General features: G+C 44.2%; 1 protein-coding gene and 1 non-coding gene across 2 annotated transcripts in view; one reads left to right on the top strand and one right to left on the bottom strand.

Annotated features, from left to right (window-relative positions):
* Positions 1–2,041: 2,041 nt before the first annotated feature.
* FAM227A (family with sequence similarity 227 member A) overlaps positions 2,042–26,344 on the bottom strand; it is a 43,520-nt gene continuing 19,217 nt past the window's right edge. Inside the window, exons 10-14 of the mRNA XM_055573645.1 lie at positions 14,434–14,528; positions 11,149–11,306; positions 8,898–9,050; positions 5,731–5,834; positions 2,042–2,091 (exon numbers count right to left, since the gene is read on the bottom strand). Coding sequence (XP_055429620.1) covers positions 2,042–2,091; positions 5,731–5,834; positions 8,898–9,050; positions 11,149–11,306; positions 14,434–14,528 — 560 coding nt within the window. The remainder of the gene's footprint in view (positions 2,092–5,730; positions 5,835–8,897; positions 9,051–11,148; positions 11,307–14,433; positions 14,529–26,344) is intronic.
* LOC129642487 (U6 spliceosomal RNA) lies at positions 24,055–24,161 on the top strand. Its single transcript, XR_008709757.1, has one exon. It is a non-coding gene; the product is annotated as a U6 spliceosomal RNA (small nuclear RNA).

Here is a 26,344-nt window from a genome sequence, read left to right as displayed (position 1 = left end):
ATAGACGGCAGCCCGCCAGGCTCCGCCATCCCTGGGATTCTCCAGGAAAGAACACTGGAGTGGGTTGCCATTTCCTTCTCCAATGCATGAAAGTGAAAAGTGAAAGTGAAGTCACTCAGTCATGTCCAACTCTTCCCGATCCCATGGACTACAGCCCACCAGGCCCTCCGTCCATGGGATTTTCCAGGCAAGAGTACTGGAGTGCGGTGCCATTGCCTTCTCCGATATTATAGCTGCTCCTGCTGCTGCTGCTAAGTTGCTTCAGTCGTGTCTGACTCTGTGCGACCCCATAGACGGCAGCCCACCAGGCTCCCCCGTCCCTGGGCTTCTCCAGGCAAGAATACTGGAGTGGGTTGCCATTTCCTTCTCCAGTGCAGGAAAGTGAAAGTGAATTCGCTGAGTCGGGTCCAACTCTTCACGACCCTGTGGACTAGCCCTACCAGGCTCCTCTGTCCATAGGATTTCCCAGGCAAGAGTACTGGAGTGGGTTGCCATTGCCTTCTCCAGATATTATAGCTAGTGCTTCTTAAATGTTCCCTTTGGCGCTTTATCCCCTCCCCCCTTTATAAAGGGTGTGAAGAATTCTTCACCACAATTTTCCCTTCTAATATTTACAAAGAGTAGAGACAGATCTTCTCATCTTGAACTGCCAAGAGGCCTATGGTTGAGTCCTCAGTAACTTCCGGAAGGGGTCCAAGCAGGCATGATCTGGGACCCAAGCTGTACAAAGGATTATCCTGAAAGACATGTCCTGGCTTCCATGTTCAACATGTCTTGGCTTCCATGTTCAACATGTCCTGGTTTCAGGAGAAGAGTATACCTTTTAACAGTAATGATAATAACAAACAATAATAGCTGGTAGCAATTATCATGTGAAACATGCTAAGCCAGGAACTTTGCATAAATTATCTCATTTAACCAACACAACACTACCTTCCTAGGCAGACATTCCTTTTCTGCATTCAAGAAGACAAATTCAGAAAAGTCAAGTCACAAAAGCTACTAGGCCTAAGGTCATAAATCTACTATGACGCAGAACAGGGATACAAAGTTCTGAATTTTCTGGGTCCAATCCTTGAGCTCTTCCCCTTTACCCTTCTTCCATTCCTTTACCTGGGTAATATTCTCCAAGGGGGTTACCTAGAATCACACTCAAGTTCAAGTGAAGATGTTAGATACTAAAGTGGTTTTGCTTAGAAAATTCCTTCATGGTTTGTCCAGGAATCTTCTCCGGGCTCATGTCTCCTAGAGCCCCTCACATACTTCCTTGACCTCCTGCCATGTTAGTTGCTGCGTCTGAGTCTTTGCCTCTGCTGCTCCCGACTGGGTCGGGAAGATCCCCTGGAGAAGGGAATGGCAACCCACTCCAGTATCTTGCCTGGAAAATCCTATGGACAGCGGAGCCTGGAGGGCTGCAGTTCACGGGGTCACAAAGAATTAAGACATGACTTAGCAACTGAACACACACGTACATGTTTGTCTTGTGTTTAGCTTAATGCTTGGCACAGAATAAACAGTAAGCTGGTAGCCATTATTATTACAAAGAAAGTGAAAGTGTTAGTCGCTCAGCTGTCTCTTTGCGACCCCATGAACTGTAGCCCTCCAGGCTCCTCTGTCCATGGAATTCTCTGGACAAGAATACTGGAGTACTTTGCCATTCCTTTCTCCAAGGGATCTTCCTGACTCAGGGATAGAACCCAGGTCTCCCTCATTGCAGGTGGATTCTTTACCATCTGAGCCACCACTTAATATTGTTAGCTATATAAGTAAAATAATGGGTAAGAGAGTAAATGCATGAGTAAATGTAGTGACCTAAGGAAAAATCTCCCCTCTCCTGCTTTTCACTCAACCTAGGAAAAACTATAGTGGAATCTTTCCCCTATCCTGGGAATATTTATTTCTATTTCTCAGTCTTTGGCCACAAGTTTCTTTTTCCCCTGTTTTTGTTCTCCTACTAGCAGGAATGTCAGAAATTTTGTAGTAGCTTCCAAGTTCCTACAGGGAAGAGACTTCATCAGTGCTTGATGGTGAGAAGGAAGAGTCAGTCAAATTCTGTTTCCATTCTCCATCCCTCTCTTCCTTTTCCTTCCTGTGGGGGAAACAAAAAAGACATTAACAAAAATTGGCTCAAAACTTCAGTGTGATCTCTTCAAAGGTTTCACTAGAATCTTGATAAGTATTGACAGAAAAAGTTTACAAATCAGCCAAAATACTGGAAATAGCAAATAACTGAAGCAGAGTGCTGAACACATGGCAATGACTCCCTCATTCATCTTCTAAGTATTGACTGAGGATCCGTTGGATGCTAGGCCCTGGAGGGAATAAAAAAGTCATCTAGGGCAGTATTCCTGATCTCAAGGACAAATCTCAATCTATGGACAAGCAAATCTGTGACTAGAATATACTATGTTCTGTGGTATGTGATCAGGAAAGCACAGGACAATACCCCCAGTGGGTAAATCAGGGAAGACTTCCTGGAGGTGATGTCTGAGCTGGGTTTTAAGGGTTACTGAGGGGTTAGCTGGATTAAGAAGTAAGGGTGAAAAGCTGTAAACTGAAAGGGTGGGGGAGGGATAGAATGGGAGTTTGGGATTACCAGATATAAACTATTACACATAAAATGAATAAATGACAAAGTCCTACTGTATAGCACAGGGGACTATATTCAATATCCTGAGATAAACTGTAGTGGAAAGAATATAAAAAAGAATTTATTTTGATGTATAACTGAATCACTTTTCTGTACAGTAGAAATTAACACAACATTGTAATTCAACTACACTTCAATTTAAAAAAAGAAGTAATTGAAAGATAGTCTTGTCTGAGGGAATAACAATAACATTGGTGAATTAGATTAGTTGGCTTTTTGTATTTCTGAGAATCTAATCTGGATATCAGAAAGAATGCTAATGAGTCACCATTGAATTTACAGGATTCTGTGGTTCAAACAGGTGGGCCTCAAGCTAAACTATTATTTTTAAAATGTGAAGGAAGGAAGGAAAATTTCCTTCCCGGTTTGAAGGAAAACTTTCAACTAGAAGGTTGAAAGTTTTCCTTCATTAAATTGCTCAAATCATTATGCTTTGGTTTCTTTATCTCTGAAATGGAGAGTATAACACATCTATCTGTGGTAGAGATGGTTATTTAACAACTCATCATCCACTCTCCCTTTTCACTTTAGCAATGGAGCCAGTTTTTGTTTAAGATGGTAATGTACCCAGATTTAAAAAACAAACAAACAACCCATTTCCCAGTCTCCTTTGAAGCCAACATCACCATGTGACTAATATCTGGCCCTTGAAATAAATCGGTAATGTTATATGATATTTCCAAGGAGGTTATTAAAAAGGGAGAAGTTAAAAGAAATTGACTACACATGGGCATGAGGGATCTTTCTAGGGTGATGAAAAAGTTCTAAAGCTAAATTGCAGTAATTGTTGCAAATCTCTGTAAATTTACTAAAATCACTGAACTGCACTGGCAAAGTGGGCAAATGTTATGCTAAGTTGTACCTCATTAATATTATAAAATCATAATCATTTTTATTTTAATAAAAGAACATTTTAAATATTTTTAAACAATATTTATTAAAAATAAAGAAATTGCTGTAGCCATACATTCACGTTCTAGCAGTGAGATGGAAGTGGAAATGTTGTTTGGGACTTCTGGAAATGCTCCTTAAAAGAGAATGTGGCTATAGATTAAAAGTAAATGAATGGAGAAAAATACACCATGCTAATACTGATCAGAAGAGAGCAAGGGTAACTATACTAATTTCAGACAGAGCAGATTCAAAAGCAAAAAAAGTTATCAGGGATAAAGAAGGACATTATATAATGATAAAGCAGTCAATTCTCCAAGAAGACATAACAATTCTTAATGTGTATGCTCCTAACAAAGCAGCATCAAGCTACACAAGGGAAAAACTGCTTGAAAACAAGGACAAATAGGTGACTCCACTATCATAGTCAGAGACTTCAACACTCCTCTAATCGGAAATGGACAGATCCAGCAGGCAGATAATCAGTAAGGACATACTTGAGCTCAACAATACCAATAATCAACTGGATGTAACTGACATCTATAGTCTACATCACCCCCAAACAGCAGATTATACAGTCTCTGAAAGCTCACATGTAACATTCACCAAGACAGACCAAATTCTGGGCCCCAAAAATATACCTAAACAAATCTGAAAAAAAGATAAATCACATTATGCCTGCTCTCAGACCAAGAAGGAATCAAACTGGAAATCAATAGCAGAGAGAGAGAGCTGGAAAATCCCCAAATACTTGGAGATTAAACAATATACTTCTAAACAACACATAGGTCAAAGAAAACTCAAGAGAAATTGCTATAAAACTCATTAAATCCTCCTGGGTTAGGACACACAGTTTCGAGGGCAGGAGTCTACTGTGTCCCCACTTCACCTGGCAAAACAATAAGTCTCTTCTTTTCTACTTCATCCAAAACTCTGTCTCTGAGGTTCGATTCGGCACTGGTGTTCAGAGACTGAGCTTTTGGCATCACCATCAGAGACTTTTATGAGGCTTACTTAGTTTATGGAGGCTGGGAGAGGGTGTCTCTCTTTCTTTCAGGTCATACACTATAAAGACATAGGCTTGGGGCTGTTCTTGGCGCTCTTTCTTTCAAGGGCAGCTCAGTTCAGTCGCTCAGTTGTGTCTCACTCTTTGCGACCCCATGAACCGCAGCACGCCAGGCCTCCCTGTTCATCACCAACTCCTCGTATTTACCCAAACTCATGTCCATTGAGTCGGTGATGCCATCCAACCATCTCATCCTCTGTCGTCCTCGTCTCCTCCTGCCCTCAATCTTTCCCAGCATCAGGGTCTTTTCTTTCAAGGGCAGAGGTAGCTTGAAAAGCAAGCCAGCACACAGGAACAGAGGGTCACAAAAGAAAGGGAGACGACTCCCTTGGTGATCCAGTGGACAAGAATCTGCTTGCCAATATACGTGACTCCCGTTGGATCTCTGGTCCAGGAAGATCTCACATGCCTCAGGGCAACTAAGCCCAAGAGCTACGAGCCACGAGCCACGTCTATCACAACTACTGAGCCGCCCCCACCCCTGCTCTCTAGAGCCTGCAAGCACCGCAACTAATGAATCCCATGTGCCCTAGAGCCCACGCTCTGCAACAAAAGAAGCCACCACAGTGAGAAGCCCTTGCACTGCAATGAAGAGTAGCCCCTGCTCACTGCAGCTAGAGAAAGCCCACGTGCAGCAACAAAGACCCAGTAAAGCCTACGTAAATAAATAAAAAAAATTTTTTTAAGAAACAAAGAAAAGGAAAGAATCTGAAAAAATCTTTGAGCCCTCAGGTCTATCGTACCTACAGCCAGTCTGTCTGTGGCCTTTCCAGTTACAAAAACCATGAGATTTTCCTTCCACTCAAGCAGGTTTGAGTTGGTTTTGTGGTACTTGCAACCTAAGAGCTCTGACTCAAACAGTTCATAAAGTACAAGTATTTGGCATAGAGGAAGTACAAGGTCATTGGTAGCCCTTACAGTTACCCCTAATAATAATAAAAATAAAGTGAGAATTGAGTGATTAACATATAAAAGTGAGTGGACTTTTATAATATAAAAGTATTATATATATATATTTTTCCATGTATTAAGAATTCCTACAATGTTCACATTTCTACTTTTCCTATGGTCTTTGTTCAAACAAACCTCAAAATAAACTCAGTCTCCCTCTGATATCTTCTTCTAGATTTCTTTTCAGGAGTGTCGTCAAGGAAGGTTGAAGCCTGGATGAACACATGGTTTGCCTTTTTTTTGTCTTTCTCTCTTTGATTAATATTCTTCACCTCCCTGTGGGGAAATCACAAAGACACATGGAAAAAGACTAAAGAGTCAGCATTATCTTTTTACTCTTTACTCTATCTTCACATGAAAAAGTGGCAGATATTTACAAATTCATTTATTACATCTATCGAGAGCAACTGACTGAAGCAGAAATTTGGCCACACAACAGCAACTCAGTCACCAAGCTCCTGCTCTGTGCTGGGAGTCATACAACCCTGGGGGGTACAGAGAAATAAGACATTGTCCCTGACTCAGTGGAATGTACTCAAATTATCAAGAGAGGTGAGGAAAACCAACCATCTGAGAGAAAGCTGAAGCATGAACTTGAGGCAAGCGGAATTCAGTTTGGGGTTCTGCCGTTTGCTGTGTGTCCTTGAGCAAGTTACTTAACCTCTCCTCGCTAGTGTACTCATCTCAACATGGTAATAATAGAACCGAGTATAATGTTGAGGATAAATTGAGTTACCATAGGTCCAGCGATTAGCACAGGGCCTGGAGTAATATACAGGAAGTGTTCGGTAAATGTCACTTTCTGCTACTTCTATTATGATAGGAGAAGGTTCTCAATGGAATTGGAAAGTATACCAGCTGACCTTTGAAAGGTGAGTAGACCTCTATTCAATGAAGAAACAAGTTATGGACATTCAAGGTAGTCAAAATAGCAATAAAAATATATTCAAATGAATTAAGATGTGTCATATACGTCTCTGCTGCTATGGAATAGATGTAAAAAGACTGGTAGTAAGAAACTACTGTTGACCTTGGCCTGAACTGGTGATTATTCCAACGTCTTTCCCCAAGTCAAGAGAAAAAAATCATGTTGACACAACATTCTCACTTTTGGCATCCTCTTTTCCTAACCTTCTGAAGCCAGCTTCTGCTTGCAGTGGAGAGACAAACAAGCAGCAAACCGCACTTGTCTTTGTTGTGATGATATTTTCTAACAGGAAAACTTGGACATAAATCCTTGATAGTATTTTCTACTGGAGAAAGGAAATGGCAACCCACTCCACTATTCTTGCCTGGAAGAGTCCATGGACAGAGAAGCCTGGTGGGCTACAGTCCATGGGGTCACAGAGTCAGACATGACTGAACAACTGAGCAGTATTTCCTATATTGTCATTTCTTGGGATTTTGAAGCCTATACATGTCTTGTTGTTGAGTTGCTAAGTCATGTCCAACAATTTTGCGATCCCACAGACTGTAGCATGTCAGACTCCTCTGTCCATGGAACTTCCCAAGCAAGAATACTGGAGTGGGTTGCCATTTTCTTCTCCAATACCTGTCTTAGGTGCCTATTTTCCACTAGTAAGAGCATCTTTAGCTTGTATGACAGGATCATATGTCGAAACATTTCATAAAATTCTGCAAAGGGTGTTTTGAATTGCAGGTGCTTGGCCCCCATACAAGTTTAAGGATCATGGCTCTGACTCACAAGGAAACTAAGTTCTGCAGCAGCAATTGATCCTGCTCTTTCATTGCAGCACCAACTGCATGTGCTAACTAGGTTCTTCCTCCACCTAAAGCAGAGATCCCTGCAAGATAGCTCCTGGATTGCCTTTTCTAAGGAACACTGCTCTAGGCCTCCCCAGTAGCAAACTCTCCAACTCCAAGACCTGGTGCTGCTTTGGATCCTGCAGTTTTCAGGGAATGAGGTCACATGTATTACCTCTAAGAGCCGTCATTTGCTGAGCACTTCCTGTGAGCCAGGTACCAACCTAGACATCTCCTTTAACCCACACAACTCCTCTGTTAGTAGTGTCCTTGTTTTACAGATGGGGTATCCAAGACTCACATGGGCTAAATGATGGACCTAATTCATAGAGAGGGTGAGACAGAGCTGTACCTGCAGCTTCTGTCCACCTTCAATGCCAGTGCTCCAAACGGATATGCTACATTACAGATGCTGTGCTTAGTCACTCAGTCATGTACGACTCTGCAACCCCGTGGACTGCAGCCCGTCAGGCTCCTCTGTCCTTGGGAATTCTCCAGGCGAGAATACTAGAGTGGGTTGCCATGCTCTCCCTCCAGGGGATCTTCCCAACCCAGGGATTGAACCCAGGTCTCCCACATTGCAGGCAGATTCTTTACTGACTGAGCCACAAGGGAGGCACATTAGGGGAACAAGTGGTAATTGACATCCCTGAAGAGTCCTAACCCACCTACAACTAATATTCCACATGGGCATTTGTCATCTTCCATTACTGTTATGGAATAACAATAAAGACTGTTCAAAAATTTAAACATATATAAAGAAAGTTGTATAATTAACATCATTTACCCATTATCTTGGTTCAAAAGTTATCAATATGAAGTCAATCTTGATTCATCTATTATCTCCTTTGCTTCCCTGTCCCCATGCCAAATGATTTAATTTAAGGCAAATCCTAGACACTGTGTCATTTCAGCCATAAATACTTCATGATATATCTCTTTAGGACAAAACTCTTTAAAAAATAACTACAAAATTATTATAATATCTTTAAGAAAGAACACTCTAATAAAAGAAATTTCTTAATATCACTTAAAACCAGGTCAATGTTCAAATTTCCCCAGTTATCTCATAATTGAGATAATTATCTCAACTGATTGATTTAAGTCAGGATCCAAACAATGTTTTGATTAATATATCTCTCCAGTGTCTTCTAAACAACAACAGCTCCTCCTCCCTCCTCCCCTCCTCTTCTATTTTCCTTGCTTTTTATGTGCTGAAGAAACCAGTTTATTTGTCCTCTAGAATTTCCTATTCCAGATTCACCAATTGCACCCCTGGAGATACAGATATATGTGCCCAGGAAAAAAGACTGCATAAATTTATAGAAAAATATTGGCAATGTGAGTGTGTACCTATAGGTGTTTTTCCAGGTTCTTTGTTTTCATTGTGCACAAATGTTTTTGTAGTCAGAAAAAAAATAACTTGTAAAAAAAAGACCTGGTCTCTGTTATTGTGGAATTTACATTCTGAATGCATGGGTTACAGGGCTGGACCCCAGTTACAAATTAGTGTGACATGCTGCAATAGACAAATGCTGAAACCACGCCTCTTTCCCTTGAAGGCCCATTAAATACCTGAGGAAGTTGTCCTGCAGCTCCTTCAGGTACTCGTCAAAATAATTCCACTCACTCCAGTGTAGCCAGTTCAGCTGGTGGAAGTTTTCCCTCCGCTTCTTCATGTTGCTTAGTGTCAGGTTGATGACCTCAGCGTAGGTCAGGGTGGACTCAGTGGCTTTCATGTCAAGGAAAACCCCACACCATCAGCTGGTATTGACTCAGCTTTGTTGGTGGGATATGTCCAGGGCATGGGGAGCAGGGAGGGGAGATGCCCAAGTGGGAAAACTGACCTGCTTCTAGAAACCTGAGCAAGAAACCCTCCATGGCCTTGATTGTGGCCTGCTTGGGAAAGAAAAAGCCTAACCTCTCCATGGTTCGGCCACTCTCCCATCTTTAATAAAGTCCTTCTCCCCTCCTGCTGATGGAAGGGCTGTGTGCTATGCTCAGTCGGTAAGCTGTGTCTGATCCTTTGCAACCCCATGGACTGTAGCCCGCCAGGCTCCTCTGTCCATGGGATTTCCCAGACAAGAATACTGGAGCAGGTTGCCATTTCGTTCTCCAGGGGATCTTCCTGACCCAGGGATTGAACCCACATCTCTTGCATCTCATGCATAAGCAGGCAGATTTATTTTTTACCACTGCATCACCTAGGAAGCTCCTGGAAGGCCTAGAAGTGCTTATTTTAGACTATCATCTAAAATTCTTACTCTATTATCAAAGTGGTGAATAGAAAGGGATTCCAACTTTCCTTTCCTTTCAGGGTCAATTCTGATTCCCTATCTCATGTTTGTATTAATATGCTGAAAAGTTCTCTCTACCTTCCCCTCCCTTCCACCCTTTCTGAACTGGTCAGAATCTCAGTTTCACTCATCATGAGCTGTGGGACATCAGACAATGTATGTCGCCCTCTGTGCCTCCATTGCCATATCTATAAAATAGGGATAATAATACCTACCTCAGAGAAGGCAATGCACCCCACTCCAGTACTCCTGCCTGGAAAACCCCATGAATGGAGGAGCCTGGTGGGCTGCAGTCCATGGGGTCGCTAAGAGTCGGACACGACTGAGCGACTTCACTTTCACTTTTCACTTTCATGCATTGGAGAAGGAAATGGCAACCCACTCCAGTGTTCTTGCCTGGTGAATCCCAGGGACGGCGGAGCCTGGTGGGCTGCATTCTATGGGGTCGCACAGAGTCAGACACGACTGCAGCGACTTAGCAGCAGCAGTTGCTGTTAATGATAATGATGGTTACTACTTTTTTTAGTACCAGCTCTATGCCATTTAATCCTGGTCACAACACTATTGATTTGGTGTGACTATCCTCATTTTAGGAATGAGTTGATAAAGATACTGAGCTTAGAGTTGAAGGTGTGCACATGAGATCTTGAAGCCAGTGGGCTACCGAACTGGGACTCAAATCCAGGGCTGGGTATCCCCAACCCAGGCTCCTTCTACTACACTACACTGTCCTTACAGAACAATGAGGTGATATAAGGGAAAGCATTTTATAAATAACAAAGTACTATGCTGACAGGTAACATTCATTCAATCGCTTGTTACCTGCCAGGCGCTGTACCTTTCTCTACATTACAACCCTATGAGGCAGGTACTGTTATCCCCATTTTATAGGTGAAAAAATGAGGCTCAGAGAGAAGCTGGAACTTGTCTAAGATCACTCAGCTGGTAAGCAGTTGAGTTGGTTCCTGAATCCGGGTCTATTTGATCCCATGTTCTGACCCTCTATGGAAACTGCTAAGACTCAGATGCCAATACGTATCACACCCATTTTCTTAAGATCTGGGTTTTGACCATATCTTTAGGATAAATGTCAATGGGGCCAGGAATTTGCTAATGGGTCTTGAGGAGGGGTGTGTGTGTGTGAGGAGGATGCTAGAAGAAACACACACCTACACACCAAAATTCCTGATCAATATATACTGTGGGGTCAGTGAGCATCTGGGAGGCATTAGTAAATTGCAAAGTATGTTAGAGTCGCTAAGTAGCCCATTCTTTATGGTAGATAGGAAGAGATTTTACACACAGGGAAATCTAACTTGCCCAGGGTCCCACACAGCATGAGGCAGGTTTTGAATTAAATTGAGCAGGATTCTGACCCATAGGCATGTATCAATGGTCACCCTTGATCGGTCCCTACTATGTGTCAGGTGCTGTGCTAAGGGTTGGATGTGTCTCTCTTCACCCTTGCTTCTGGAAGGGGAAGCAGGGATCTGGAGTGATGTGTGTCTAACCCACGGTGGAAAGGATATGAGATGGTCTTGGTTCTTTCTCTCCGGACCATCAACACGTCTTGGCCATGCTGCTGCAGGGTGGAGTAGTTCAGGAGGAAGTACACAATCAGAGGGCTCTTCCCATAAATGTTGAAGAGGTTTGGAGTCAGCGGAGGGCTTTTGCAGGCAGGGTAAGACTGAGTAGGAAAGAGAGAGGAGTACAATAAAGGAAATGGCAACCCACTCCAGTGTTCTTGCCTGGAGAATCCCAGGGACGGGGGAGCCTGGTGCGCAGCTGTCTCTGGGGTCGCACAGAGTCGGACACGACTGAAGTGACTTAGCAGCCATTTTTACAGTATATATTAAGAAACGTAAAAGTACTCATATCTTTTATCTAGGAACTCATTTTAGGATGCTATCCTAAGGAAAATTACCCACAAGCAAAAAAGACTTACGCACTACGATGTTTACTGCAGTGATAATTACTACAGCAGAAGACTGGAATAATCTAAATGTTCAAGGAGATGTTGATATCTCTACCCAAAGGAATAGTATGCCACTATTAAAATGTTTACTAAGAGTTGGTACTAAAATATGGTTTCAGATGCAATAGTAATTTTAAAAATCAAGATACAAAATTAAGTAGATAATATTACGTATATTGTATGAAATAAATATAATTATATGAAATAAATCAACCAAAAAAAGATAGATGAGAGAATAGAAGCCTAGTTCCTAAAATGTTAGCAACTCACTCAGCAAATATATACTGGGTGACTACTATGTACACACACTGATCTAGACACTGGCATATCAGCCGATAAGATGACACATTCCAGCCCTAAAGGGCTTGTATTATAGTTGAGAGGAAAACAATAAACTAATCAATAAGTAAGAGTGTGCATGATACTACAGAATAATAAGGGCTTCAGGTAAGAGTCAAGCAGAGCAAGGGGTGTGGGTGGTGGTATGGGAGCCTGGGGAGGAACGGAATCTTTTCCATGGGGTGGTCAGGGAGGGCTGCCTTGAGGAGGAGCGATCCTGGCAGACTCTGAACAATGGAAGGAAGATCTGTGCAATGTTCCAGGCAAAGGGGACAGCAAATGCAAGAGAACCCCAAGACAGACAGGAGCTCGGTGTGGCTGAGAGATGGAAAACAGGCCCGTGTGGCTCAAAAGAGAACAAATGATGAAGCTGAAGAAGGAGTGGGGTCTCCAGGCCACAGAAAGGAGTTAGGATTTTCTAAGTGTGACTGAAGCCACTGGGAAGGTTTTGAGCTGGGTCACAACATGATCTGATTAATTTTTTTCTAAAGATCCCTTTAACTGATGTGTGGAGAAATGACTGCAGTGGGTGAGCATGGAGGCAAGAAGAGCACTTAGGAGGCCTCGACAGTGGTTCGGTTAGTGCTGGGGCTGGGGCTGGGTAGTTGGGAGACAGGTGAGAAGTGATTATACTGTATCATATAATTTGTGATTATACTGTAAAAGCAGAAATGGCAGGATTTATTAATGGAGTCAAAGTAGGTGTGAGAAAGAGGGGAGTCAATGATGACTCTAAAGGGTTAGGTACCAGTTGCCCAGCTGGGAAAGTCTAGGGAAGAAAAGGTTGACAGAGTAGAACAATCAAGAGGCCTGTTTGGGATGTTCTGTGTTTGAGATGCTGAATAGAGATGAGGAAAGAGAACAGGCAGGGGCTGACAGTGATTTGTTTTCTTTCCTTATATTCCTCTGCCTTTTCTCCAAAATGTCTGTAGTGATTGTGTACTACTTTTGTTATTTTTTTTTAATACCTTTTATTTTGAAGAAGTGGTTATAATTTAACCAGACAAAAACTCTGTCATGAATAAACACTGTAGCAGCACCTAACCACATTATTCTCTAATCCTATTTACTTTGTTTTATTTTACTTTATTTTTTAATTAAAAAAACATATGTATTTATTTACTAAATATTTGGCTGCACCAGGTCTCAGTTGCGGTGTGTTCTTTTAGTTTAGTTGCAGCATACGGGATCTTTTTTAGCCGTTGCATGTGGGATCTTTAGTTGGAGCACGTGGAATCTAGTTCCCCAACCAGGGACCAGACCTGGGCCCCCTGCATTTGGCGGGTGGAGACTTAGCCCCTGGAGTGCCAGGGAAGTCCCTATTCCTATTCATTTTAATTGCTTCAATGAGATTTCCTTTATCTAGAGCAGGCTCTCTCCACCTTGGCACTTAGCCATTTGGGGCCAGATAATTCTTTGCTGTGGGAGACTGTCCTGGGCATTGTAGAATGCTGAGTGGCATCCCTGGTCTCCATGTAATAGATACTAGTAGTACTCTGCCCCCACCACCCCCAGTTGTGACAACCAGAAATGCCTCCAGACATGGCCAAATGTCTCCTGGGGGGCAAAACGGCCCCCAGTTGGGAATCACTACTCTTTAGCAAGATTCCACTGGGATCACAGAAACTTGGAGTCAGAAGGGAACTCAAGGATCATTTAGTCCCATAATTCCTAAAGCCCCATCTCCCAGCGAGGGCCAGTCTGTGCCATTATGAAATAGCAACCCAGTATTCCAGTAATCTTGCCTGGAGAATTCCATGGACAGAGGAGCCTGGTGGGCTACAGTCCATAGGGTCACAAGTAACTTCACACACATGCACACTTATTTGGCTATGCTGGGTATTTGTTTCAGCATGCTCTGAGCATCAATTTCCTCACTAATAAACTAAAGAATAGCAGGACTAATTGTTTCAAAGGATTGTGACAGTAAAATAAAATATGTTGTATGCACAGGTTTAGTATGGTGGTGGTGGTGGTGGTTTAGTTGCTAAGTCGTGTCTGACTCCTGCGACCCCATGGACAGTAGCTTGCCAGGCACCTCTGTCCATGAGATTCTCTAAGCAAGAATACTGGAATGGGTTGCCATTTCCTTCTCCATAGGTTTAGTATAATGCCTGACATATAGTAAGTATTTATTACGTGTTAATTATCATCACTACCTCAGATAAACCTCATAAGACCACCAGGACCTAGGAATTATTGCTCACGTTTTATAGAGTAGCAAACGGAGGCCCAGGGTTCTCTTTCCATTACACCCAGGCTCCTGAGTTTCAAGCAAATAATTTAAATCTGGAGAAATCCAGGCTAAATGCTCACCCAAACTTGTGCCCACTTTTGTCAATAATTATCTGCAGGAGATTTCCTTACTGTATTAACCGAGTCTACAATCAGAAACACCCCAGTTTTTACTCTGACATTTTCACAGACCTAAATTTTCTAGCCAGAACTCCTAGCACCTTTTAAGCCATCTCTACTATGCAACTTGCAATCACGTGCTCACCTGCTTAGGAACCATACTCTCAAGCTCTCTTGCTGCTGAAATCCTCTTGACTTGTTTTGTGGGTCTCCTCAAAACCAGAGTCTGATAGGTATGCTCTGTCAGTACAATATTAGCAAAAAATGATCGATAGAATTGTCAGCTATGATGAGAAAAGGAAACAAGAATTTAAATGACTGTGGATTTCTTATCAGACCATTGAGACCAGAGGCTGTGGAACAACATTGAAAAGTACAGAAAGAAAAGAACTGTCAACCCAGAATTCTATATCCAGAAAAAATATCCTTCAAAAATGAAGGTGAAATAAAGACATTATCAGAAGAAAGAAAACCAAGAGAACGAATTGCCAGCAGGCCTATTTTAAATGGAGGATTTTTTTGGTGGGGGGAGGGGATGTAAGAAGGAAAATTATTCCAGAGGGAAACCTGGAACTTCAGAAATGAAGGAAAAGCAACAGAAACTGTAAATACCTGGTTATCTATCATAAGTACAATACATACAGTAAATATAGAATATAAATAATAAATATATGATATATATTGTGAACCTATCTGGTTGTATATAGTAAATATAATACTGTATTTTTCTCCTCTTACATTCTTTAAAATGTGTACGATGATCACTTTGGAATGCTGTATGGCAGTTCCTCAAAATGTTAAACATACGACCCAGCAATTCCACCCTTGGTATACATATACCCAAGAGAAATGAAAACATATATCTACATGAAAAACTTGCATATGAATGTTCACAGCAGCATTATTTATAATAGTTACAAAGTACAAATAACTCAAACAGAAAAAAATAAAATCACTATATCTAAAACAGTTGTGGAATGCTTAGTGTTGAGAAGAAACTCTGTAGCATTTTTCATATTAGAAAAAGGGGTTTCATTTCTACTCAGCTCAGAATATTTTCTAATTTCCTTTAATTCTTCCTCTTTGACTCATAGGTCTACATGAATTAAATATATATGTAGATTTGGGGGACTTGCAAAGTCTCCCACAAATATTTACCTCTATTTGGAGCCCCCTCTATACCTCTCAATGAGTGGTCCTCAAGTTTGAGGGTATTTTTAATGGTTTTACTGAGATATAATTTACATACCTCTTTGTACCTCCCTTTCTCCGTCAAGAAAAAAGATTGCTTAACTTTTCAAATACTGATGACGTGTGAAATAATCTAGAATGATACTTAAGAGTTTATGTTCTAACAGTTTCCTTAGGTTCTGTATTTGTCTATTTGGGATCCATTAATTACAGGGCCAAACTAATGACCAAAGTTGATTACATCTCCCGCATGACCAGAGGCCATGTCTGAATCACCTTCTTTATCTAACTCTCACAGTTCAGTTCAGTTCAGTTGCTCAGTTGTGTCCGACTCTTTGTGAACCCATGGACTGCAGCATGCCAGGCTTCCCTGTCCATCACCAACTCCCAGAGCTTACTCAAATTCATGTCTATAGAGTCAGTGATGCCATCCAGCCATCTCATCCTCTGTCATCCCCTTCTCTTCGTGTTTTCAATCTTTCCCAGCATCAGGATCTTTTCCAATGAGTCAGTTCTTCGCATCAGACGGTCAAAGTATTGGAGTTTCAGCTTCAGCATCAATCCTTCCAATGAATATTCAAGACTGATTTCCTTTAGGATGGACTGGTTGGATCTCCTTGCAGTCCAAGGGACTCTCAAGAGTCTTCTCCAACACCACAGTTCAAAAGTGTCAATTCTTTGATGCTAAGCTTTCTTTATAGTCCAACTCTCACATCCATACATGACTACTGGAAAACCATAGCTTTGACTAGACGGACCTTTGTTGGCAAAGTAATGTCTCTGCTTTTTAATATGTTGTCTAGGTTGGTCATAGCTTTTCTTCCAAGGAGCAAGCATCTAACTCTCACACCAAGCCAATATTTCTTCTGACTTAAATCATCCTGGTCCAGGTGTCAGACAACTAGGGACAACCTTTATGCCCTAAAGCCCACCAGAATTATTCAATATAGCCAATCCTATGCTGTTTACACTGTCATATCCGGCCTTTCCTAAGGAAATTCCAGTGGCTGTGGCCTATGCCTTCCCCTTACTCCCTTCTGCCTCCTGACAACACTGGAGCTTCCTCCTATAGCCCTGCATGGCAAGCTATGCCTCCCATTTCTAGAACTGAGAATATGAAGGTTTTTTTTAATGGCACTGACCTATGTAGTCACTTAGTCACCTTTGTGTTGGGTTGGCCAAAAGGTTCATTTAGGTTTTTCTACACTATCTTACAGAAAAACCCAAATGAACTTTTTGGCCCACCCAATAAATTAACACCCAGGCACAAATAGGTTTCTAACTCGATAAATTCTATTTTCTGATGGGGGAGAGGAGCAGTAATCATCTCTTAGGTTTCTTTTTCCAGTGCCGTCAATCTCTCTTCCCCACAGATATCAACACTGTGCTGAACTCATTATTACAAAAGTGGAACTTAATTAGTGATAACTGAACTGAAAAGACAATTATGTCTTCTCCTAAGATGTTACCTACTTCCAAGACCCAAGGCTAGAACCATTAGTGTAAATGAGGACAGCAGATTAGGTTTTAAAAAAGCAACAAGAAAGTAGGGTTTTGAAGATAATAACTAAATCATTAACCCTTTGGGCGGTTAATGTACCTTTTGGGCCATCCGCTGAATTTTTCTGGGCAGAACTGGCTCTCTCATTGCTTGAATTCACATCAGCAGACTCCAGGAGAGAGAAAACACACACAAAAATCACAGAAGAACAAATTTAGTAAAACTGGTAGTGAGAGAAATACAAAAAGTATGCATGCAATTTCTTAGGTATCTTTCATTGTTCTCAGCAAAGGCATGTAAGGGAGACCTTTCAGGCACAGCTCAACAACTCAGCCCTCCATCCTGGGAGCATGGGGAAAAGAGATGTAGAAAAACACGTGAGCTGGGGCCTGAGGCAGACTGGGGTTCTACTCTCTGCCCTGTCACAATGCCCTGTGATCTTGGGCAAATCAATGAACGTCTTGATTGCCTCGGTTTCCTCACGGGGTTTTTAAGGGGATTAAGTCAGCTAACGAATGCAAAGCGCAGTTGTTGCTCATGGTTGAAGTGCTCTGCAGACATTGCATGGTTGTTTATGCAATCACTCACCACACCTCCTTCAGAAGATATTTCATTGAGCAACTACTAATGTGTCTGGCACTGAGCCCAACCTGAAACTTAGTCCCTGCTGAGAGGAGCTACAAGTCTAGCAGGGACGATAATACGAAACCACAGTTATGCTAAGGTAATTGGAAAGTACCACTTGTTTGTTACAGAGGTAATATAACCCGGCATTAGGTTTGCACATGAGTGACAGAGACTTGAAATTAATAGTGATTCAATGTCTCTCCCATATAACAGTCTGAAGGTAGGCAATTCAGGGTTTATACATTATTTATCCTGTGATAAATCTTAGGGACTCTGACTTCTTCCAGCTCTGTTCCACTTTTCCTAAGATAGGACCTTCATTCTTAGGGTCCAAGATGGCAACTAGAGCTCCAGTCATCACATTCACATTCCAAGCAGAATAGAGAAAAGGACAAAGAGATGAAGGAATCTTCCTTTTTTTCTAGGAAGACTCGCAGAAACTGCCACATGGCACATCTGTTTATATCTCGTTAACTGGATTTTAGTCACATGGCTACACATGGATGGAAGGAAGGGAAGGAAATGTAACCTTTTCTTTACAGGTTTTCTCTCTTTTTAAAAAATTATGTTATGTGTGTTATGTATTTGACTGCACCTGTTCTTAGTTGCAGCATGCGGGATCTTTAGTTCCTGCATGTGGGATCTAGTTTCCTGATCAGGGATCGAAACCGGCTCCCCTGCATTAGGAATGCAGAGTTTTAGCCACTGGACCACCCGGGAAGTCACTCTCTTTTCTACAGGGGGAAGAAACTACAAATATTGGGAAACAGCTGATAATCTGTCACAAGCAGTACCAGCAGAGTATTCTAGGAAGCCCCAGTGGGAATGCTTGATTCTGTTTGGGGCAGAGCTGGAGGGCTTCCAAGGAGAGAAGACATTTTCGTTCTGTCTTTAAAGACGAGTAGGAGTTTGGCAGTCTTAAACAGATGGCCCACCAAGTGGCAGACAAACAGCCCTCCAGCCTCAACAATCATCACTTTGCTTTTACATAAATATGATATTTGAATGGGAAGAAGAAAGCTGAAAGGACTTCCCATCCACCATGCAGCTGGTTGTCCAACAGCAGCTGCGTTTTGCAGTGTCTAAGTGGTTACTCGGATTTGTTAGAGAAAAGACACTCCCAGAGCTCAGTGAAGCATCACACTCATTGATTACAGGCTTCAGAGAGCTCTGTCATGGAGTGGAGAATAGTCACAAGGAGATGGACTTGGTTGAAGTTATTGCTGCTGCTAAGTCACTTCAGTTGTGTCTGATTCTGTGCGACCCCATAGATGGCAGCCCACCAGGCTCCCCCGTCCCTGGGATTCTTCAGGCAAGAACACTGGAGTGGGTTGCCATGAAGTCATTAGACCCTCGCATTTGTTGGAGAGGCAGTAGGATGATGCAGAAAGAGCTCAGATTAACAGCTTTCTACGTCAGCTGAAGTTAGTCATGTGGCCTGGGGCAAGTTTTCACCAGTTTCAGTCTATTTCTCCTTTTGTTAGATAAAGATAATAATGACCTACCATGCAGGGATGCTGTAAATGCTAGGATAGGATACACACAAAGAAAATTCGCACATGGTGGACTCTCCAAATTACCTTCCCACCCACTCTCATGTGTTCTGATCAGCAACCCCCTCTCTGAGCATGTGAGGCATGTTGTTGGGATGGGGGAGTAAATTAAGACTCCTCTGGGACCCCCCTCCCACCGCAGCACAGTGGAGATGGGACCGTTCCGCCCTGTAACCTTGCCACTCAGATTCTGAACTGAAGGCTTAGCTGTGATGGAACAGAGCAGCAGGGAGACCAGCTTTTGAGCCACTGTTGACACTCAATCTGGGGATGCCCAGAAATGTCTGAGAGGGACGTGGGCTTGGCCGATCTGGAATCAGCAGGTACAGGAATGAGCGTCAGGTATTTGGGTCATTATTGTTAAATGACCCTTATGTACCTCTGCTCTGGAACTTGAGGAAATTCTGGTTAAAATGAGAAAACATTCTGACAGGACATGGCTAGACAACAATTTGTGGGACTGCACCTCTCCCTGGACTGAATCTTTAAGAATTACTACGAATCATGGGCTTCCCTGGTGGTTCAGCAGTTAAGAATCTGCCTGCCAATGCAAGGGACATGGGTTCAATCCCTGGTCCAGGAAGAACCCACATGCTGCAGGGCAACTACACCCGTGTGCCACAACTATTAAACCTGTGCTCTAGAGCCTGGAAGCCGCAGCTACTGAAGCCCTTGAGCCCGGAGCCCGTGCTCCACAAGAGGAGTCCCAGTTCGCAGCAATTAGAGAAAGCCTGTGAGCAACAAAAATCCAATGCAGCCAAAAATAAAATTAACTAATTTAAAAAATACCAGCCATGATGCCCATTTCACAAACGAGAACACAAAGGCTCAGATTTGCTCTAGAACTGATAAAGCGATCTACCTGATAGGTGGCCTCACCTAGACGAAAATTTAGCTCTTCTGAACCAAGCCTAGTATGTCTTCCCGCCTTGGCCTATGGCTCCACAGTGGTCACTCACTTGTAGTTTCCATATTTTGTCACAGGGTAGAAATTGTTTCTTTCCGTAACCCTGGCCTGTCCTTCAGTCTAGCCTAGTATGTTTCACTACCTATGTGGCATCCCCACTTGCACCTCTCACAGGCATCTTATTAACAACTTCAAAACTGAACTCTTGATAGTCTCCTACCCCAGACCCTACACTTTCCATCTCACAAACCCCACACACTGCTCAGCTGCTTAAGCCACACACTGGGACACATCCTTGACTCCTCCCTTTCCTTCTTATCCACCCCACTCCCAAAGCCATCCATTAGCACGTCCTGAAAGATCAAAATCCCCAAAACACACTCTAGGCCTCTGCTTCTTGCCTCCTGCTGTCACTGCCTCTTCCTTGAAAGTGAAAGTCGCTCAGTTGTGTCCAACTCTTTGCGACCCCATGGACTAGTCCATGGACTTCTCCAGGCCAGAATACTGGAGTGGGTAGCCTTTCCCATCTCCAGGGGATCTTCCCAACCCAGGGATCGAACCCAGGTCTCCCACATTGCAGGCGGATTCTTTACCAGCAGAGCCACAAGGGAAGCCCTTAGACAACTACAAAAGCCTCCTAACTGGTGTCCTGTCTCCTCCCTTCATTATATTCTCCATCTTCAGAAGACAGTGTGATCTTTTAAAAATAGAAATCAGATGTCATTCCCCTATTTGAGCGCATTCCTGTAGCACTGAAATTATATCCATACACCATACTGTGGCTGAGCCAACACTCCAGGATATAGCCCCTGCCACTTTTCCAGGATCAATTCCTGCCCCTCTTCCATACTCACACTGGGGCTACAGGATCACTGGCCTTCTCCCCGTTCCCTGAATATATCAACTCCCCACTTTTGCTTCAGGGCCTTTGCACATGCTGTTCTCATTTCCTGGAAGGTTCTTTCATTCACTTTTCTAACGGCTAGCTCCTTCTCGTCCTTTGTTTCTCAACTCAAATGGCACATCCTGGATGTGTCATTTGTCACACGTTCTCGATGTACTCCATGAGCTTCCCTGGTGGCTCAGACTGTAAAGAATCTGCCTCAATGAGGGAGACCTGGGTTTGATCCCTGGGTTGGGATGATCTCCTGGAGAAGGGAATGCAACCCACTCCAGTATTCTTGCCTGAGAATTCCATGGACAGAAGAGCCTGGTGGGCTACCATCCATGGGGTCGCAAAGAGTTAACCGGACAGAACTGAGTCACTAACACTTTCATTTTTTTTTTCTCCATGTACATAAGACCCAGGCCCCAAAGTAAGTGAAAGACTTGAGCTACACTCCCAGCTTCTTTTGTGGCTGAGCGCAGACATTTTACCTAGGCTCTCGCCCTCAGATGCAACGCACCTGCCTGAGACTTTAAGCTGGAAATGGGCAACGTGAGGAAGTGAGGAACCAAGCAGACTTTAGCTTCTGGAAAGACTCTAACAGGAGCAACTGGCTTTTCAAGGAAAGAAGAGTGGAGTTCCAAGCATTAGTCCCCACTATCGGTCAGCGCACATCATTCTTGGTGGCACGGCCTCTGAAACTAATGCCCTGGCCCATCCTGGGAACCGTGTACCACTAATACTCTTTACTATAGCACTAATACTAATTATGGGATTGGGGGCAGGAGGAGAAGGGGACAACAGAGGATGAGATGGCTGGATGGCATCACCGACTCGATGGACACAAGTTTGGGTAAACTCCGGGAGCTGGTGATGGACAGGGAGGCCTGGTGTGCTGCGATTCATAGGGTCGCCAAAGAGTCAGACACGACTGAGCGACTGAACTGAACTGAACTGAATACTAATTATATTACTATTATTCCACTAATACTAGTACCACTAATACTCTTTATTATATTCTTCCTGTTTAAAGCAGCTGGATTAGCTTCCGTTGTTTGCAAATAAGAACTACGATGATGACTCCTCCTTATAAAGGTCTTATTTGACTATTCTCCCATATTTATTAAGTGAACAAGTGACTCAGTCTCTAATAGGTAGGAGCCCTTATTTATAGCTGAGCCTCACAGGGGAAGCCAGATACATAGTTAGAAGCTTTTTTATTCCCACTCTGCAAATTTGCAACATTAAGCTGGAATAGGGCACGCCACAGGGTAAGACTCAAAACCTGCCGCTCGTCCGTTCAACTGTGGACTCCCAGACAGATTGCTGCCACTGAAAAGCACATTTTGAACACAGCCAACTATCTCCCCGAGCAGATGGGAAAGCGTGTCTGCTAAAAACAAGAGAGAAGCTCTGTCCCCACCGTGGAATTCAATGACTCCCTCCATTCTGGTTTGCCCAGTAAAACTTCAGCTGCTTTTAAGGTTGGAAAGCTTTTGATTATTTCTATTTCTGGGGCAGAAAATGGACTCTCTTAGCTGGGTTTCTGAAATAACTGTCAGAAGATTTTATGTATTCCAGTACAAAGAAAATACATTTGCTTGACACAGTTGTGACAGGCAGCGCAAAAACACTGAATAATATTTTCTTCTCGGTCTGGGAGTGACAGCTGCCCTCCACAGTGCCTGTTCTGTCTGTACTTCTGGAGGCTGACATTTATACCGTGTGTGCATGCTCAGTTGTACTCTTTTTGACTCTGCGATCCCATGGACTGTAGCCTGCCGGGCTCCTCTGTCCATGGACTTTCCCAGGCTAGATTACTGGAGTGCGTTGTCATTTCCTACTCCAGGGGATCTTCCCAACTCAGGGATTGAACCTGAGTCTCCTGTGTCTCCCACATGGGCAGGCAGATTCTTTACCACTGAGCCACCTGGGAAGCCTCCTGACATTTATAGAGCAGTGGGAGACCTGGGTTCGATCCCTGGGTTGGGAAGATTCCCTGGAGGAGGGCATGGCAATCCACTCCAGTATTCTTGCCTGGAGAATCCCCATGAACAGAGGACTCTAGTGGGCTACAGTCCATGGGGTTGCAAAGAGTCAGACACAACTGAGTGACTAAGCACATTATATGCTAAGCAGAGGCTGAAGAGTTGACATAGATGACCTCCTCTGTGAAGTCAAGAGATGATTGTTGAGTATCTTCTTTGTGCTCAGTCTATTCCAGGAGCTTGAGATAGAAGAGGGATACAGGAAAAGAGGTCCTGTTCTCATAGAGTTTATATTCTAATAGGGGGAGACAGATACTGAACAACATATAAATCCTGCAGGAAGAATAGCAGGGGGCTTCCCTGACAGTCCAGTGGTTAAGACTCTGCATTTCCAATGCAGGAGGTGCGAGTTCGATCCCTACTGGGGAACTAGGAATCACACATGTCATGCAGACAAGAAAAAAAAAAAAGACTAGCAGGGAGCATGATATGTACTGTGTGGGGAATCACAGGCAATATGATAACAGTGACTAGGGAGCCAGGGACACTGCTAAGGTAATGACAGCAAGTTGGAATCTGAAGGGCAAGAAGGAGCCAGCCCTTTCCCTCAGGAGCCTTGAGGGAAGCACGTTCCAGGTAAAGGCGACAGCTGGTGACCCAACTGGACACAGGCCTGGAGTGTCCCAGAGGCAGAAGGAAGTGCAGCGAGGGAATGGAAGTGAGGAGGCAGGAGAGAGAGGTGGAGGTGGCTGGATTCTGCAGAGCATTTCAGGCTGGGTTCAGGGGACTGGGGGCACTGGAGAAGCTGGTGAGGTTTAAGCCAGGAACCTCAGCCAGTGTGTGTCTGAAAAAGGTCACTCTGGTTGTTGTGTGGAGAGGAGCTGGGGCTAAGAGTGAAAGAACAGAGCTCAAGAACAGGCCACGGCCATGGGCCAGGAAAGGAGGGTCGCGCGGGTTGGAGTCAGGGCTCGTCTCCCCAGGCCCCTGCTTTGCTAAGTTGAGGGCCTCCTGGGAAAGCCAACAGGGCAGTTGGACAGATCAGATGAATCCCGGGCGTGGCCAGGGTATGGAGGGAGATTTGGGCGTTACTGGCATGCAGGAAGCCAGCAGACCGTGCTCGCTTCGGCAGCATATACACTAAAGTTGGAACAATACAGAGAAGCTTAGCATGGGCCCTGCGCAAGGATGACATGCAAATTCATGAAGCATTCCATATTTTTCAGACATAAAGAACAGACTTTTGGACTCAGTGGGAGAAGAAGAGGGTGGGCGGGATGATTTGAGAGAATAGATAGCATTGAAACATATACATCACCATATGTAAAATAGACTGCCAGTGGGAGTTTGATGTATGACGCAGGGCACCCAAAGCTGGTGCTCTGTGACAGCCTGAAGGGATGGGGTGGGAGGGAGGTGGGAGGAGGGTGTTCAGGATGGAGGGGACACATGAATGCATATGGCCACTTCATATTGATGTATGGCAAAAACCATCACAATACTGTAATTATCGTCCAATTAAAATAAATAAATACATTTTAAAAAAGAAAAGAAAGCCACCAGACCAGACGAAATCACCTGGAAAGGATATCTAGATAGAGAGGGAAGGGGCCAGGACAAAGCTGACTGATGAGATGGGGAGCTAGCAAGAAAGACAAGAGGAGGGGCAGCCGGCCGGAGAGGAAGACACTCGAAAAGTCTGATAACAAAGAAGCTAAGAGAAAAAAGGATTTCAAGGAGATGAGAGCAACCAGCCATATGAAACAGACCAGAAGAGGGAACAGACTGGGGGCCAGGCCAAGTTGGCCAGAGCAGGTGCAGAGGAGCACAGCAGGCAGGAACCATGGGGTGGCTGAGGAAGAGATGCGGGGGCAAACGAGTCTTTCAGGAAATTCTGTGGGACAGGCAGCAAGAAACGGGGGTGCAGAGACAAAGTGGGTTTTCTCTGTAAAGGCAACAGATGCTAGAGGACTGTTCAACGATGGGAGTGAACCAACAGACTGAGGCGAGGGGGTGGGAGGGTTGAGGGGTGAACGATGCTGCAAAAAGACGGTGCCAAGTGCAGGAGTGGAAGCTGAGTGGTGAGGTCCAAGTACAAGGGCGAGGGCCCTTCCTCCTAGACAGCAGACTGCGAGGGTACACATGGGGGCAGGTGGTCTTGGGGCAGGCAGGCGAGGGCCTTCCTACTGACTGCTGCTTCTTTTTTTTTTTTTCTATTTTTCTGGTTAGGCCCTGTGGCAGGCATGCAGGATCTTAGTTCCCTGACCAGGGATCGAACCCCTGCCCCTTCTGAGGCCTGGAAGGCTGAGAGAGAGGACAGTGTTTAGGGTCGATGGGGACAGGATAATGTAATTAGATTTGTGTTTTGAAAAACTTGAAGGGGTACGAGAGCCTAGGCAGACAGGAGCTTCCTGCAGTAGCGAAGGGAGCTCAAACTGGGGTGTTGGAAGTGGAAGGCAGAGGGGTGGTGGTGCCCAGCGCTACACAGGAGGGAAGAAGAACCAGGAGGAGAGGAGCAAGGAGGTGTCGGGAGGATGTCCAGGCTATAGGAAGAGATGAGGGTCACCAAGGAGGAGAAGATACAAAGATACGTGTGCTGCAGCCTACACTGGAAGATGGCTTCCTTTCCTCTCTCCTCCCAATCCCGGCACTTCCAGCTGCCCTTTAGCGCCCCCACTCATCCCTGCAGACCTGAGGACCCAGATGCAGGGCTGCTCCCTGAGATGACGGAGCAAGGAGTGCAGAGATGTGCAACCAACCAGAAGTCACTGAAGCTTAGGAGGCTCCAAAGGTCTGGGTGTGGGCCTCACTTACGTGATGGCAGCAGGTCCTCCTGTTCTGAGTGGCTTTCCAGACAGAGTGCCTCCTCGCAGTGAGGAAAGACATGTCTCTTCCTAGGGAAGAGGAAAGAAAGTAGTTCATCAGTTCCTTCTTGTCTTGAGGGTGACACCAGAGCAGGAGCTCTGAGACAGCCCCTCCCTGGAGGCTACGAAAGTGAGAGTCACTCAGTCAGGTCCGACTCCTGTGACTTCATGGACTGTAGCCTGCCAGGCTCCTCCGTCCATGGGGTTCTCCAGGCAAGAATACTGCAGTGGGTAGTCATTCCCTTCTCCAGGGATCTCCCCCACCCAGGGATCGAATCCTGGTCTCCCTCATTGCAGGAAGAGTCTTTCTGAGCCATCAGGGAAGCCTTGGAGGCTACAACAGCAGCAAGAGGACTGGCATGAGGCAACCCAGAGCCTCTCTGTCATTCCACCTGCTGAGTGACCTCGGGCAAATTACCTAACATGTTTGATCCTGTGAAAGGGTGCGAATACTAACTACTCCAAAGGACTGATGAGCCAATTAAAGGAAATAATGTCTGCAAAGGGTAAACAGGGCAAGCACTCAACTCACAAGAAGAAAA

The sequence above is a fragment of the Bubalus kerabau genome, chromosome 1 (assembly GCF_029407905.1).
Source record: "Bubalus kerabau isolate K-KA32 ecotype Philippines breed swamp buffalo chromosome 1, PCC_UOA_SB_1v2, whole genome shotgun sequence".
Classification (NCBI taxonomy): Eukaryota; Metazoa; Chordata; class Mammalia; order Artiodactyla; family Bovidae; genus Bubalus; species Bubalus kerabau.
The sequence above is the reverse complement of the archived record's forward strand: the minus strand, read 5'-3'. Positions and strand labels throughout refer to the sequence as shown.